The sequence below is a fragment of the Lacerta agilis genome, chromosome 14 (genome assembly GCF_009819535.1).
Source record: "Lacerta agilis isolate rLacAgi1 chromosome 14, rLacAgi1.pri, whole genome shotgun sequence".
NCBI classification, from domain to species: domain Eukaryota; kingdom Metazoa; phylum Chordata; class Lepidosauria; order Squamata; family Lacertidae; genus Lacerta; species Lacerta agilis.
Window position 1 is genome coordinate 27,471,744 of NC_046325.1, and position 16,589 is coordinate 27,488,332.

General features: G+C 49.2%; 1 protein-coding gene across 1 annotated transcript in view; it reads left to right on the plus strand.

Annotated features, from left to right (window-relative positions):
* Window positions 1-12,893: 12,893 nt before the first annotated feature.
* The window catches only part of RARA (retinoic acid receptor alpha), a 154,778-nt gene continuing 151,082 nt past the window's right edge, over window positions 12,894-16,589 (plus strand). The window contains exon 1 of the mRNA XM_033170644.1: window positions 12,894-13,386. Within this exon, the coding sequence (XP_033026535.1) occupies window positions 13,209-13,386 (178 nt within the window). The 5' untranslated portion in view covers window positions 12,894-13,208. The remainder of the gene's footprint in view (window positions 13,387-16,589) is intronic.

The following is a 16,589-nucleotide window of genomic DNA, read 5'->3' on the forward strand; positions in this document are numbered from 1 at the left end:
CATGTCAAGTTTAGACACACAACACTTGTACAGACAGAGGCACACAACCACACACTTCCTTCTGTGCACACAACCATCTTGTGTTACTTCGTGCCTAGCTTAACATTTTTAATAAGAGGACGAGATGGTTGGACAGTGTTCTCGAAGCTACCAACATGAGTCTGACCAAACTGCGGGAGGCAGTGGAAGACAGGAGTGCCTGGCGTGCTCTGGTCCATGGGGTCATGAAGAGTCGGACATGACTAAACCAGTGTTTTTCAACCACTGTTCCGTGGCACAATAGTGTGCCGCGAGATGTTGCCTGGTGTGCCGTGGGAAAAATTGTGTTTATTTGATTCCTATTCAAGAGAATTACTTTATATATAGTCAATATAGGCAAAGAGTTAATTTTTTTAACATTTTCTAATGGTGGTGTGCCTCGCGATTTTTTTCATAAAACAAGTGTGCCCTTGCCCAAAAAAGGTTGAAAAACACTGGACTAAACAACTGCTTGGTATGCCTGCTGAATGGTGAGAGGGTAGGGGAGGCTTACAGACTTCACTTTTTACCCCACTGGGGAAACTGAATCAAGTGAGCTTTCTCACCCGTGTGTGTGTGTGTGTGTGTGTGTGTGTGTCTGTCTGTCTGTCTGTCTGTCTGTCTTCCAGGCAGATGCCAACTTCCTCAGCCTTCTTGAGGTACCCAGCGAAGCCAGGTTCCCCTTCTTATCATTTTACCCTCCTGTGAGCCAGTTGTGAGAGCCATGAGCAGAGGCCTCGCTGGGTGGTGGTGGGCAGAAAATCCAGAGTGATTCATGCCCTATTCTCTCTCTCTTGGTCACCCCCCCCCTTCAGGAACATGACTATGACTCAAAGGTTGCCGCTCGAAATGCCACAGAACAGTGGGGCACATGCAATAGTGTCAACTCATTTTCCTGATCTACCGGCTCGTTTTTGCGTTCGGGCGTTGGTGTCCTCTACTCATAAACTGGTGGCATTGTGGCCGTTCATCTTTTACCTCTTTCACATTTTGGGGTGTGTGTGTGCGTGTGTGTGAGAGCGAGCCACTGGTGTGTTTCATTCTTGGGGTCCTTGGATCTGTGGCTCTTCCCCTTCTCCCCTCCCTACACACTGGTGATGGTCGCGTGTGAGCCCAACCCAAAGAGCAAGAAGGAAAACCGCAAAACTGCGACCACACATCAGATTTTCATCATACTTCCTGCCTTGTCCCCAGTTCACACTTACGAGGAAGTGAGCGGCCGGGAAAGGGGGAGGGGGGTTGGCAGCAAAGAGGATGGCACTGTCATAGCAACAAGTTTATAATAATTATTGCGGTGTTAGGCCTGCCTTATCTTTTGCCAACTGAACACTCACTTGCCAAATGGCCTCTTCAGCTCTGACCTACTTGGGTCCCAGGCTCACAGGAATTAGCATCAGAACCCATTTATCCAGTGTAAAACAGAGGAAGTGGTGAGAGTCCTTTCGGAAGAGTGCAGAGTGCCTTAGCACAGCAGCTGGATGCAGATTCGAAAGACATGTTGGTTGGAAATCAACCTTAGTCAGGTTTTCAAGGTGTGAGAAAAGTGATATCTCTTCTGCCCCACCGTTTACCAGAGGTTGAAGACTTAACCCTTGATCTTAGTTTGCTGAAGTGGATTGAGGTTATCTACAACAACAACATTATTATTATTATTATTATTATTATTATTATTATTACCCCGCTCATCTGCCTGGGTTGCCCCGGCCACTCTGGGTGGCTTCCAACACATATAGACACTGCTTTTTTTGGGGGGGGGTACGCAGGGGTACACATACCCCTAAACATTTTGTGAATCTAAGCTTGGCCTCATTGAGGGGCAGTATTTCAATATGAGTAGAAAAATGAGAGTACCCTTAAACATTTTTTAAAGGGAAAAAAGCACTGCATATAGAACATAATAAAACATCAAACATTAAAAACATTCCTGTGCAGGGCTGCCATCAGGTGTCTTCTAAAAGTTGTGTAGTTCTTTATCTCCTTGACATCTGATGGGAGGGTGTTCCACAGGGAGGGCGCCACTGCCGAGAAGGGACCATGGTGGTTGCTAAAGGGAAAGACCCCAGGGCTCACACTTGTCAGGCGTAAAAGGCACTGTTATACCACTTCAACATCCCTGCAGAATCCTGGGAACTGTAGCTTGTTAAGGGTCCTGGGAGCTGTAGTTCTGTGTGGTCAGCACCCATCACAGGCAACGGTTCCCAAGATCAGCGGTGTAGCTTGCCGCTCGGGTGCCCGGGGTGGCGCCTGCGCCCAGGGGTGGGGTAAGCCACCCATTGGGCAGGGCACGCTGTACGGAGCCTCACTGCCACCTCCCCTCAGCTGTAGGGTGGTGGAGGGAGAGGCGGCGGACAGATACAAGCCCCATGCTGCTGTTTCTGGCAGCGCAGAGCCTGCAGGTGCCCGAGCCACCGTGTCATTCCCAGAAGAGACACATGGCTTGGGTGCACTGCAGGCCCCACGTTAAGTGTCACCCCCCCACAGTGTGGCGCCCCACCTACCGCCACACCTCTGCCCAGGATTTTCCGTGACTGTCAGAAAGAGGTGTAATCGTGCTTTAGGTTTGTGGTGCAGATGTGACACGAATCCCAGATGCATGAGGCCCCCAGAGTCCTGCAAAAGAAAGAGAGGAGGAAGCAGCTGCTGTTGGTGGTGGCACAAAGCGAGGAGCTGATATTGTGAGGCAAACGGATTCTCTGCGCGTCAGATGTGCTCTCACAATCATTGTAGTTCATCCAGGGTACCGATTGCTGGCATTGGCCAAAAGAGTTCTGGGGCTTGTCGCCTGTGCTGCTTAAGTACCAAAAAGCGAGCCAAGTGGCTTCAGGTTGATGGGCCTTGTGCAGCTCGAGGTTATACCGTAATTTGCTCTGTGGCCCCAGACCCTATCTTCACCTGGGCTGGTTAATTCTGTTCCTCCCATAGGCCATCATATCAGCGTCTGATAAGCACAGAATTGGGTGGATATCATCCTTGGAACCAACATCTCTGCCGGGTTATGAGGAGAAGTGAAACTGGGCAACGCTGGGAATCGAAATCAGCAACGGGGAAGTTGTGGCTCTGGTTGCAGGCCTGACAGGAAGTCCTTGGTTGGTGTTGTGCTTGGGTTGTGCCAGGGTGGGTGATGAGGGTGGCAGCTTGTTTGTCCGACAGCTGCTTTTAGGGCTCACAGGCCTAGGGTATGTTCTGATGTCCCAGTGAGAGGAGTGTGTGTGTCAGAATTTACCTCTGCAGTTCTGAAGTGAACCTCTGACTTCCTGAGCACATGGTCTAGCTTTTACCCTAGTTATTACAAATGCTCCCAATATCTTTAGGCCAGATTGAAAAAGCCTTGCAGCTGAATCATAAACACACACTCTTGGAAGTCAGTCCTCGCCTGAGCTACGATCTCTGTTCTAGTTCTCTGCATGGTGATTAATATAAACTCACCACCGCTACCACTGTCCCTCTTAAAACCTCCTCCCACCTTGCAGGCCTCTCCAGTCACATATTGCCTGCTTTCCTGCTCCTTGGAAGTGCCACTGTCCCTTGTCAGGCATAGAATCTGACTATGTGGGTCAGGCAGCCAGACCAGCTGCACTCTTATTTGCTTGAAGTTTATACTCTTTCATAGGAGCCAACTCCTTGGGGCCAAGGGGTCTTTGCCCCCCCCCCCATAAAATATTTGAGGGTGCTGCCCCACCGCCCCCCCCCCCCCCCCGTTGATGGTTATTGCATAATGGAGAAGGAGTCCTTTGGTATTCATGCAGCCAGAAAGTATCTAATAATTTCAAGTGTGCTGCTTTGAGTCTTTGTATAGTAGAAATTTAGTTATTGGGACCCCACCCCCCGGTTATAATAATAATACTGGCAATGTGCAGCGGCCATGTGCACCAAGTTACCTCAGTTGGTGCCCATGTTCCAGTAGCCCCTGCAACGTAGAAGGATTCACAGGTTCCTCAGCTGGTCTCCCCTTGAGGAAAAAAGATTTTTTTAAATTGCTGGTTGTTGAAGTCACTCTTAAACATTTTGGAACAGAGATGAGTGCAATATGAAACCAATATTTGCCAGACTGGGAAGTAAATACCAACCATTTTGTCTTTATGTTTTAATTCCCCTTGCTAGGCCAACACCTGGGAACAAAAACACTGATTTCTCTTCCCCCCCCCCCTTCCCTTTTCTTCTTTCTTTTCTTCTTTCCTCTTTGGGCATGCACAAACCCCACAAGTGAATTATTGCATCCTTCATGCTTGGCTGCAGCTCTGCTCCCATTCTAGTCTCTCATCCATTACCAGGGTGGCAAAAGACTTCCACAGATAGACCTAGGCATTAAGCAGTCAAGCTATTGCCAGTAAGTGTGTGTGTGTGTGTGTATTTTTTTCAAGCAATACTTGTGAAAGCACCAGATTTTCGGCATGCTGATCTGTCAGCTCCCTGTAGATTTGCTGTCTGGAGGATAAAAGCAGGTGGAGGAACCCCCTAAAACAACGGTGTCAAATTGCTCGCCCTCACTGGGCTGCATCCGTAATTTTTCACCAAAATGTTGGTTCCACCTGAATTCAATGCCGGCGTTTCTAAATTCTAATTTCTATCTGATTTCTGAACTTTTGGAGAACTGCCTGTTTTTACAAGCAGACGTTGGATGGGCCATCTGTCATGGGTGCTTTTGTTGAGGTTCCTACATTTCAGGGGGTTGAACTAGATGGCCATTGTTTGGGGGAGGGGGGGTCCCCTCCCAACTCTACAATTCTATGATTCTGCATATTTAGAGCTTGACAAAAAAAGGTGGACCACAGGAACAATCATTCCCACTGGCGAAGATTGCTATAACTTAGGGCATGAACAGCCCTAGAAACACACAAGGTATGAGAGAAGGTGATTCTGACCACAATTTAGGCTGCAGCAAATGAGTCAGCCACTCTGCCCTACTGAGGGCCTGAGCTTCCTGGCCACGAAGCTGCTTTCAGTCATATTTTTTTGTGGAGAGTGCCAACAGGTACCTGATAAAGCCTTCAAACTTTACATCTGACTCCCCTCTCCCACCCCTAAAACCATAGTAGTATGTCTGCAAGGGAAGTTTCCAAAGACTATGTAGGTATGACTCACCTGGAAACCACACACGCAGCAATGGAGCATGGGCAAATGTCTGGTTCTGTGATTCCCTCCCCTTTCACTTGGTGATGGGCAAGTTGCTAGTTCTTACGAGAGCAGAGGAAACCCGTGGGCAGTTTTCTGTGAAATTCTTAGAATCAGAAGGATGTGAGTCTTTAAATAGTGGCTGCTGTCTTGAAGGTAATATTACGCACAAGAAATTTACTTGCCTGTCTGTCTGCCCCTGCATACCCATGCCATTCATCATTTGTGGCATATGAATAGCCAGATAAAAAGACAACCCAATCTCATCTCAAACCAGTTCACCAAAGCTTTCCCCACCAGCTTGTGCGGAGGAGACATTTCCTGCTCCTCGCAGGTGAGTAATTTATTTAAAAGTCTGAGCCAAAGCATGGTATCTGCATGCCATGTAATGCAGATCCCAGCCTCATGGACTCATTCCTTCACTGTGATGGCTCTGACGTCTCTGTAACCTCTTTTGTGACATTCTGCAAAGTCTTGTGCTTTGGGGAGGGAGGGAGAGAACAACTTAAATATTTTGCACGCCAGTGTGAAACAAAAAACGATAGTCACTGCATTTGCCAAAATGATTCCAACTGCAGAATCTGGAGTTCCTGGGTTGAGAGGGGTGGGTGTGGGTGTATGCGTGTGTGTAAGTGTGTGTAAAAATGAAGAACTCCACTCCTCAGGAGTGTGAAAATGAAGGCACCCAGTAGCTCCTGGCACCTCAGAAAAATGAGCCCAACAGCTGGCATCTAGGTTGTGGGCAGAGGGCAGGAAGCAGGTTTTTCCTCCTCTTTGGAGGAACATAGAAAATGTTGTTAGCCCCTGCTGCATTCCTGCCCTAATCTGTAGACAAGGGCACCTGTATGTATTGTGGGTACAACTAGCAGTGCTGGAATTGCCTCAACACCAAACCACCACTCGTAGTTGGTTGCAACTGTGAAAACGTTGGGAGTTCCAGAGGGGTGCGAATATGATTTAATGTTTCCCCAGGCATAAACATTTCAGTCTGTTGCAGCAAAAACTGCAGAGTTTTGTGGAACCTTGAAGACAAATTACTTGTGGCATAAGCTTCTGTGGACCAGAGTCTGCTTAATCAGATGCACGGAGTGTTATTATGGGATGGCAGGCACCTATACACATGATGGAGGGGAGGAAGAGAGAGGTTGGTAGACAATCATTGGCATCTGCCTGTCTTGGGGGAAAACAGAGGAGCGCACCTTTGGGGCTGAGGTCAAACTGTTGGAAGTTTGCAGTGCCTGCTGTGGCTGTAGAAACCGATGCTGGAGAGACATGTTTTGTTGCAGCTGGGGCAAATGAAGGTGTCCAGTTGTGCTGTTGCAGATGCACCATGGCGTTTCTTTTCTTTGCGCAACAACTTAAATATATGTAAAATGATTACCATCCACAAGGCAGTGTTGATGGTAATGCAAACCCTCCTGGCATTGGTGAGAAATGGGGGCATTTATTTGGGGACCTGCGCCTTTGCCAGGGTCCTAGGACAACGTTTTCGTCCTCGCTCAAGAATTGTGGGGTGTGGATATTTATTTATCCAGAACATCTCTAGACACATTGCCACACAAACCTGCATGAGTTAAAGCATTCTTTGTGGCAGTTCTGACCACCCAGGCAACCAGAAGTACGGCCACACTGTGCAACAGTGGTGGAGAACCTGTGGCCCTCCAGCAGCTGTTGGGCTCCAACTCTCACCATCCCTGCCCATGGTGCCATGCTGGCTGGGAGCTGCAGTCGCAACAGCTCCTCGAGAGCTAAAGGCTGCCTGCCTCTGACCTGCAACCACATGGAAGCCAAAGGGAGCAGTGATGGTGGAGTAGCAGTGTCAGGCTTACTGCTTGGGCAGAGGCCACAGGCTGGTTGTCCATGCCATTTGAGCTGGCACATGGAAAGTTGTTTTTTTTTTATTAAGTGGCTACCAGCATGTGGAATGGGGCTGTGCATTTCCAGCTTCTCAAGGGCCTCGTGCCAACATCAACAACTTCATAGAGTGTCCCAGGAGCAGCAGTTTGGGAGTGGTGTATGCGTGCATGCAGTATTTTGAGAGGAATGGTAAAAATATCTTAGGACAATTCATGATTAGGGAAGAGGGGAATATGCTCCCTCCCCCAGTGGTTGCTTCTATGGCATTGTGCCCCAATGAAGCGTCTTTGCAATTACTTGGGCCCTGTTGGGGTGTCTCCTTTCTTCCAAATTGGCCCGCAATCTGCTTTCTAGTGCCAGGCGAAAGACACACTGCAGCCAACTCTCCTGCTTGGCCAAAGGGAGGAAAAGCCTGTCTTGCAGCAGCCCTCCTGCCCCAGGCCAAAATGTAAACCTTTGACGCCCTGGGAAAGGGGGGGGGGGAGCTACTCTTATGGAAACAGTTATTGTCATTTCCAATGTGTGATCCAACCCCATCCCCCTTTAACTGGGAGCACAGTCCTACACACCCCTTGGAATGTCTTCATTCACCTAATGAACGATTTAACTTTTTTCCCCACCAACTCTTCTGCAAAATGTTTACCGTATTTTACGCTCCATAAGACGCACTTTTTCCCTCCTAAAATGGAAGGGAAATCGCTGTGCATCTTATGGAGCGAAGGCTTCGCTCCCACTGCCTCCCCCCATTCCCCGTCGCGTTCGGCGGAAGGTGGGGGGAGGCAGCAGCGATGTTGCTGGATCATGCCAGCACCTCCGTTCACCGAAAGAAGTTTCTTTCGGCGAGCGGAGCTGCTAGGACGATCCAGCAACATCTCCGCTGCTTCCCCCGACCTCCCGCCGAACGCGACGGGGGATGGGGAGAGGCGGCGGGAAGCGAAGGGGATGTTGGTGGATCGTGCCAGCAGCTCCGTGAACGGAGCTGCTAGCACGATCCACCAACACCTCCACCGCCTCCCCCCACGTCCCGCGGAACGCGATGGGGGATGGAGGGAGGGCCCGGGGAGCAAAGGGGATGTTGGTGGATCGTGCCAGCAGCTCCGTGAACGGAGCTGCTAGCACGATCCACCAACACCTCCGCCGCCTCCCCCCATGTCCCGCCGAACGCGACGGGGGATGGGGGGAGGCGCCGGGGAGCAAAGGGGATGTTGGTGGATCGTGCCAGCAGCTCCGTGAACGGAGCTGCTAGCACGATCCACCAACACCTCCGCCGCCTCCCCCCACGTCCCGCCGAACGCGACGGGGGATGGGGGGAGGCGGCGGGAAGCGAAGGGGATGTTGGTGGATCGTGCCAGCAGCTCCGTGAACGGAGCTGCTAGCACGAACCACCAACATCTCTGCTGCCTCCCCCCATCCCCCGCCGTATTCGGCGGGAGGTGGGGGGAGGCAGCTGCGATGCCTGCTTTTGGGATCGGTGGGCGGCAGGGAGGTTGGTAGAGGATTTCCTCCACCACCCCACACGATGCCCGCCAATCCCAAAAGCAGGCTTTTGGGATCGGTGCAAGGCATGGGATGGTGGAGGAAACAGCGGGGATGCTGCTGCTTTCTCCACCACCCTGGCCCCGACGCCAAAAGCAGGCTTATCCCCTGTTGCTTTAAAGGGACATGGGGAGGAGGGGAGAAACCTTCTCCCCTCGTCCCCATGTCCCTTTAAGGAAGCGGGGATGAGCCGCTGTGAAGGGAGAAGGGGCTTCCCCTCCAGCGCTCCCCTCCGTGTTTTTTAGAGGAGGAAAACCAGGAAAATATTTTTTTCCTGGTTTTTCCCCTTTAAAAAACAAGTGCGTGTTGTGGTCCGGAGCGCCTTATGGACCGAAAAATACGGTAATTTCTCCCTTACTTTTATAGACATAAAAGTGTAAGGCTGTTGTCATGCTGCAGTTTGTGTGGCTGCCAATAGGGGGCCGCACCAACTCCAGTGCAACAACAGAATGGTAGGCAGGTGAGCAAGCAAGCAAGCAAGCGGGGGGGGGGGGTAGGCTGCCCAAGCAAGCTGCTCAACAGAAGGGGAAGCACTTCGGAGGGGCTGGAGGAATAAGTGAAGGGGGTGGGTGAAGTGTAAAGGGAGTATAAACGGAGGAGGGGTTGGCAAAGGGGTAGGCAGGTAGGTGGGGTTGGCAAATAGAGGGAGAAGAGGTGGCAACCCCTAGCTTATGATGGCATTGGGACACTTACAAACGATCTCGCTTTCAATACGGTCCGTGCCTGCGCATGTTTTGGGACCGGTGTGCTACTTCATTTTCAATCGGTGCATGTCCTGTAATTTCCTGCTGGAGTCTTGTAACTTTTTATACCACAGGTGTTTCGGTTTATTTTTTCCCTCCCACTTTTATTGCGCTGTAACGCTAGAACGTCCCTCCAGACGGCAATAATGTAGTAACACTGAGAAAGCATCGTGGAAGAATTAAGAAATTGGAACCCAGCCTTAATCCACCTGTAATGCACTCTTGCTGTGTCAGTGACATGTTGCAAAAGACACTGAAATAAAAAACCCAGACTGGAATGTCCCTTAGTAGTGGGTGAATTTTGTTTCTTTGTTTAGTTAATTTTTAATTGAGATTTTTCAACATAAGATACAGTTAAAGCTGAACTAATCTAAAGAGAGAGAAGAAACAAACCAATAAAATTAAAAATAAGAAAGGAAGCAAAGAGAGAAAGACAGAGAGACTGTGGTACCTTGGTTCTCGAACTTAATCCCTTCCAGGAGTCTGTTCGACTCCCGAAACAACAACAACAAACTTTATTTGCATAGCCTACAGGCCATTGCATCAAAACGACTCCCGAAATGGTTTGAATGCCAAGGCGCAGTTTCTGATTGGCTGCAGGAGCTTCCTGCACTCAACTGGAAGCCGCAGAAGCCATGTCGGACGTTCGGCTTCCGAAAAACGTTCGCAAACCGCAAACACTTACTTCCAGGTGTTCGCACACACTTCCAGGTGTGTGCTGTTTGGGAGCTGATTTATTCGGGAACCAAGCTGTTCGAGTACCACGGTACCACTGTAATGCCAAACTCTCTATCACAATTATATCTTAACCCTTATTCCACGCACCAAAGAGTGCACCCTCCCAGCTCTCACCTGGGAGCTTCCCCTTCTTTCCTCAGCCCCACTCCCCGAGGGAGCCCCTTTGGCCTGCCGCTCACTCAAGTCTCTACATCCTCTGCCCTTCACCTTCCTGTGTGCATCTTCATTTATCCCCAAATATCAGTCTTCAAAAACCAAAACATACATGTAAATAGAGTTAACAGAGAGCTCGCGTTAAAAGTCACAGAAAAAGCAAGATTAGGAGAGAAACGGAATTAAAAAGTCAGCCTTGCGATTCTATGTCTGCCAATTATGTACATAACAATTATTTAAAGTACGCACTCCAGAAGAAGATTCTGGCTGGATTGATGAATTTCCTTAGTGGGCAAAATTGTGTTGGGGTTGTACTTGGGACCATGCAGACGACGTGAGGTGTGGCTGCCTCTAGCAGAGCTCTTTTGGTACAGCAGAGTTGGGAACTGGGTAAGCCCCAGATCCGCGGGGCCACAGTCCGTTGGGAACTTCTCCTGCATGAGCACCGTTGACATTAACAGGAGCCGTGCAAGATCTCCTGTTTGTTTCGGTGGGTCCTGAGAAGGAGAACTTCCCAGTGGGGCATGCTAAAAATGAATGGCACGTATGCCCGCTGGAAACGACGGGAGCTGTCAGAAGGCCCATTGCAACAAACATGGCGACTGCAAATGCCCATTGACATGATGGGTGTTGATTGAAATAAAGGCAAGCTTTAAATAAACCGAGGAATTGATTTCTTTCCCGGTGCGTGGTGCGTTGCCATTTCATATTTTCTGCCTCTGGCAGCAGAATGTTGTGGTCCGGCTCCGATGGGGTGTGTATATACATAAAAAATATTAAGTGTGCAGCAACATGATAGAGTACTGCTAGGGCAGAGAGGGACCCCCCCCCTTCTATTCAAAGTCTTCCATAGGAATCGGCTTCCTCCATCTGCTTCCTTGGGGATGGGGGGGGGGAAGGTAGGAGACCTTTTATTTTGTTTTTCATTAATCAGCATTTCCCTTAGTGGTCTGCACTCCATTCTCTCTCTCTCTTCCCCCCCTTCCCAGTGATTTATGGTTCGGCAGGGGCAGCAGGTAGCCCAAACCTCCCGACCTCCAACTCATTTGTCTGGAGGGGCTGGGCCACCTGTCACCTCCTGTCAAGGGAGAGCAATAAATGGTCTCCCGTGGTAATTACCCACGGAGGGGAGGGGTGGAGATTGGGTGGTGGTGGTAGCCAGGGCTGGCTGGGCGGCAGAGACCAAGAAGAAACAGCACCCAAGCTTTGGGGTGCAGGAAGAGAGTCGCCTGTGTGTGGTGCCTGAGCTGTGGTCCTGTTGCTCTTCTGCACCCCCTTCCCCATTCCACCTATCCCCCCCCCCGATGGAATGACAGAATGAAAAGGATCTTCTTTCTGCTGGTGTGTCTGTGAGGTCGCCTTGCTTCTGCAGACGTCTTGGAGAGGAAGTTTCTGCATGGGCAGAACAGCAGAGTATAGGAGGGTAGGGTAACGTTTGCTCACCGAAAGCTCTCCTCTCAATGCCAGTTTGCAGCGCATTGTCTAACACTTATCTTTCTCAGTCCTATAGAATTCAGTGAGGGTAGGCTGCTGCCATGTAAAGTCAACGGCAGCACGTGCATTGAGAGAGAGTGGGTGATCATTATTCTGGATCAAGACAGAGGAAGAGCAGAGCAGAGCAGAGAGATACCAAAAAGGCAAATCTGATGTATCAACAAAAATAGCAGTGGGGCTTAAGTTAGACTAAAACACTCGGGCCCCTTAAATTTTATTTATTTTGCACTGAGCGGCATAACGGGTGTGTGTACAGGAACATCAGAAGCTATCTTTTACTGAGTCACACCAGTCAATTGCTCAATATTGTCCATACTGACAGCCTCTCTGTCGTGTGTGTGTGTGTTGGTGTGTCACCCCAAATATTTCTACAAGTAAGGTAACATAGGGTCTATTTTATAGAATCATAAGAGTTCAAAGAGGCTCTGTTATGGTTCGTACCTCAAGTCTTCTCCCCCCCCCATATGTTTTTAGAAACAAATTCATATGTGTTGTCTTAATTAAAATGCATGGATTAACTATGTTTGCCAGACAACATCTGAACCAGTGTAGTATCTTAACAGTAGCTAATCATGAAGGCCGTGTACTGCCTCCAGTATTGGGGAAGACAGTTGGGAGGGCTATAGCATTCATGCCCTGCTTGGGGACTGATGGGCCACTGTGGGATCAGGATGCCGTCCAAGATTGGTCTTTCGGATCGGATACCTCCCAAATCATGATGAACTGCAACTCCCATCAGTCCCAGCCAGCATTGCCAGTGGTTAGGCCGGGTGATGGGAGCTTTGGTCTAGCAGATATCTAGAGGGCTCCAGAATCTGATCTATAGGGAAATGCAATTCAAGATACTTAAAATTGGGTTGCCTTGGATTTATCTTTGAAATAAAGCAAGAAGGTGATCCCCAGCTGGTGCAAAAAAAAGGAGGGGGGTTCTGGGGGACCATTTCTGCATAATTGCCAGAGGTTCCCGCCAGTGTGGCGCAATGGTTAGAATGTTGGACTAGGACCCGGGAGAGCAGGGTTCAAATCCCCACACAGCCATGAAGCTGACCTTGGGCCAGTCACCATCTCTCAGCCTAGCCTACCTCACAGGGTGCTTGTGAGGATGAAATGGGGGGGGGGGGGAGAGCCATGCGCACCACCTTAAGAGCTCCTTGGAAGAAAAGGTTGTTTGTAAATGTAACGAACACGAACACACATGCAATGCCAGTGCCTTGCTCACTTTTCACCCTTCTGTGTTTACAGCTCCGGCTCTGACGTTTGGATTGGACCTGTTTGCCTTCCCCTGCATGCCCGCTTTGGAGGGCCTGACTCAAGAGGGAACTGCAGGAGATCACCTTTGAAGCCTCGGCGCTTGCTCCTTCTTGCCTGAGCGGTCAACCCGCGGACGGAACGTGCTGCGTGCCCCCTGCCTGGCCTCTCGGAAGGGGGAGGCTGCATTGACGCCGAATCGAGCCGTTGGCGGTCCTGGATGAATAAGGCTTCGATGGCAATTGCTCCCTACTCAGCCCCTATGTGAATCCCTTTGCCCGAGGATCAGGCCTGCGGAGTGTACCTGCCATGGCGAGCAACAGCAGCTCCTGCTCCACGCCGGGGAGCGGGCATCTCAACAGCTACCCAGTCCCACACTATGCGTTCTTCTTTCCACACATGATCGGGGGCCTTTCGCCTCCAGGAGCTCTGCCAGGGATGCAACACCAGCTGCCGGTCAGCGGGTACAGCACACCATCACCAGCCAGTAAGTACCCTACGGTCAAGAGTCAGGGGCTGGTGGGCGCGCTATATGTGCAATGAGAGAGAGAGATGGATTCACCTGGCATAAAGGCAACATGTTTAGAGCAGCGGGGGCCAGTTTTGAAAGCTGCCACGCTGCATTTTGCAGAATGCACCTTTCTTTCCATGTCTTAGTTTGGTGTTTTTTAGGGGGGAATGCTGGCTCTGTGAGTTTTCTAGGAGGGACAGATTTAATTTTGCTGTGGGGGTGGCAAAGTAAGCTTATGCCCCGCTTGCGTCACCGACACGCACACACATGGGCTGTGCATGCAGAAGGTCCCAGGTTCAATTTGCCAGCAAAGATTGACAGGTGTCAGGGTGATGTGAGAAGAGCTTTGCTGGACACCCTGGTGCATTGCTGCCTTTCAGAGAAGGAAATACCAGCTTAAATGGGCAAATAGTCTGACTGATGTAAAGCAGTGTAACTTCGCACTCTCTGGCCTCCAGAGCACTTTTGCTACTTTTTTCTTTTTCTTTTAATTGTTCACAATTTTGGGGTGAGTGCATTATGGGGAAGACAACCAAGAGTGGATCTGTAGCTGATGAGGAAACGTGTGTTTCTTTAAAGCTTTTTAAAAAAGAAGCGGATAGCCCCCCTGGCATGTTAGGAGAGAGGCAAGGTCAATTCCAGTATTCAGCTTACCAGAATGCCAGTCTTCGCAAGGGTAGCCGGTGTGCTGCCCTCCCAATGTTGCGGACTGCAACTCCCATCGTCCCTGATCATTGGCAATGCTGGCCGGGTTTGATGGAAGTTGTAGTTCTCTATATTTGAAAGGCCAGCAGTCTATAGTGCAGGTGACAAAACAGAGCGCATGCTGTGTCTTATTTCAAACAGTTATTTTTACTCTTCGTAGAATGGTCTCTTCTTGGCCATTTCTTTTGGTTGATGTAGCGTTTCGCCCCCTTAATCCAGAGACCCCGTGAAGTTGTGTCTTGATGCTGCCAGGCCTCTACTAAATTTGGCATGAAAACATAATGCAAAGTTTTTGAAGCTTGGCGCACTTTCTAGCTTTTGAAAAGAGAACGCTTAACGTTTTGGAGTTCTAATCTCTCCTCCACCCACCCACCCACTTTAATGTTTACCTAAAAATTGAAATTATAACAGTTGAGCTGTTTCAACATTCAGAAATTAAATAACAGCAAACTTTGCCAACTTGTCCATAAAATCCACAGTCACGTGACTTGACACACGCCCAGGCTCTTCTAACACGTTCAGGAATTTTTTATTTTGACTGTGAAGCGTGTTTGATACCCCATTAAGTTTTGAAAAACAATGTTTTTTGGGCTTCTATCCAAGTTTCAACACCGAGATACAATAATTGATGTATTACATGCATACGAATATTTGGGCAGGCAGCCCTGCTAAACATCTCGACACTCCCATGGGTACATATCTATTTATTACATTTTGCACCCCACCTTTCCTCCAAGGAATGTGAACCGATGTTGTGAACTGACAACAACCCTTCCAGGTAGGTTAGACTGAGAGTCAGTGACTCGCCAAGTGAGCTTCATAGCCGAGAGAGGATTTGATCTTTGGTTCCTCCACCTAAACCAGTGCTGTAGGACAACAGTTCCCATTTGGTGGTCCGTGGACCCCGGGGGGTGATCTGCACAACCCACCCAGGGGTTCTGTGGCACATACCCATCAACTGTATGGGACATCTCATTTTGGAGGCGACCCAAAATGTGCAAGATCACGGTGTCCAAAAACGTGTGTTTTGGGGTGCCATGGTCTCTTGCAGGTCACATGACTTGCACAGGATGCTTGTCCCAAAGGACCCACCGTCAACTGTTGCACGACAATTGGACGCTTTCAGAATGGTTTCTCCCTGTATGTAAGTTAACAGGTGAAAGAAAGCCAAATTTGAATTTGTTATTCTTGTTCTCCACTCTTAGATACTGCTTGCTCCTAGGATACATATGGAATACCGAAAACCTGTTACCTTTTATATGGTTTTCCTTTAAAAAACAACAGCAACAAATTCAAACTACTGCACAAAGATAATCCCTAGATCCATACAAAGGCAAGCTCGATTCTGAGACCAGTAAATATTGTGCTTGGTAAGAACCCCCCCCCCCCCCCAATATTCACTTTCTGGTTGCAGAATTCATACTGTTGAGAGTCGTGGAGAGAATAAAAGACATGCAGACTTGGAAGCCCTGTTTCCTGACTCCTGGAAATCTTGCTCGGGGATGCATGCATCCTGTCTCCAGTGCATTAAATTTCAAGTGGCATTGCTTCCGTCTCCTATCTTCTGAAGCCCTTAAAACGTAACGCTGAATTTCTCAGGAGATGCTGGCTGCTCCTCTCAATACCAGGCCTCTCACCTGTGCAGTAAGATTATGGAATACACCTCAGAAAAGAGCAGGCTTGAGCTCTCCTAGATTGGCTTTGTGGGGTGATAGTGCTGCCAACCCCACCCCGGGACAACCAGGCAAAACGCGCTTGCTTTCTATGTCCTCGCAATTGACTGCACCATCTTGCTTGCTGTGTGTTAGACACGGTGCTCTGCTGTGGAAGGAGGAGCTGGGGGCGATCTGAGCAAAAGTGTGAAGGGAGATGGTGATGGAAATGAGGTTGAGAGTGAAGTCTTGAACTTCACATTCGTTTAGCATTCTATAATATTAACAAACGGTTTTTTTTTCAATTTTTTATATATAAAAAGATCCCTTTAAAATTTAGCTTTTAATTTAATGTTGGGTTGCCTGGCAGGTTCTGTACTCTTGCGCCCATGCGCCCAATTCAAGGCTGACAACTTAATCCTCAAATCGCTATCCTTGAACATGGAAAACTCAAGTCAGCCCTACAGAAACTTTGGAACTGTGAAAATATTTCTGCTCTCTGCATAATTGCTTCCTTCTGTCTGATTGCTGTTTCTCCTTGTCTCGTTTCCCACCCGCCCTCCCCCCAACTTATCCCTATAACCATCAGAACTAGAAACTTAGATCTCATGCAAGTGTCGTGGGAATTATATATATACTGTATGCCTCTAAGCTCTACACCTGTTTTTCTTAACATGGCCGAACGCCCAGTAGACTAGCACCTCCCTCTCCCTCCCTCCAGTCCAAATAGGAGGCAATAGATTTCTTTGGGGTCCTGCCATGAAGACTTGTGAATAACTAAGCTTTGAGGTATCCTTGCGCACAGCATGTGGGTTGAAAACT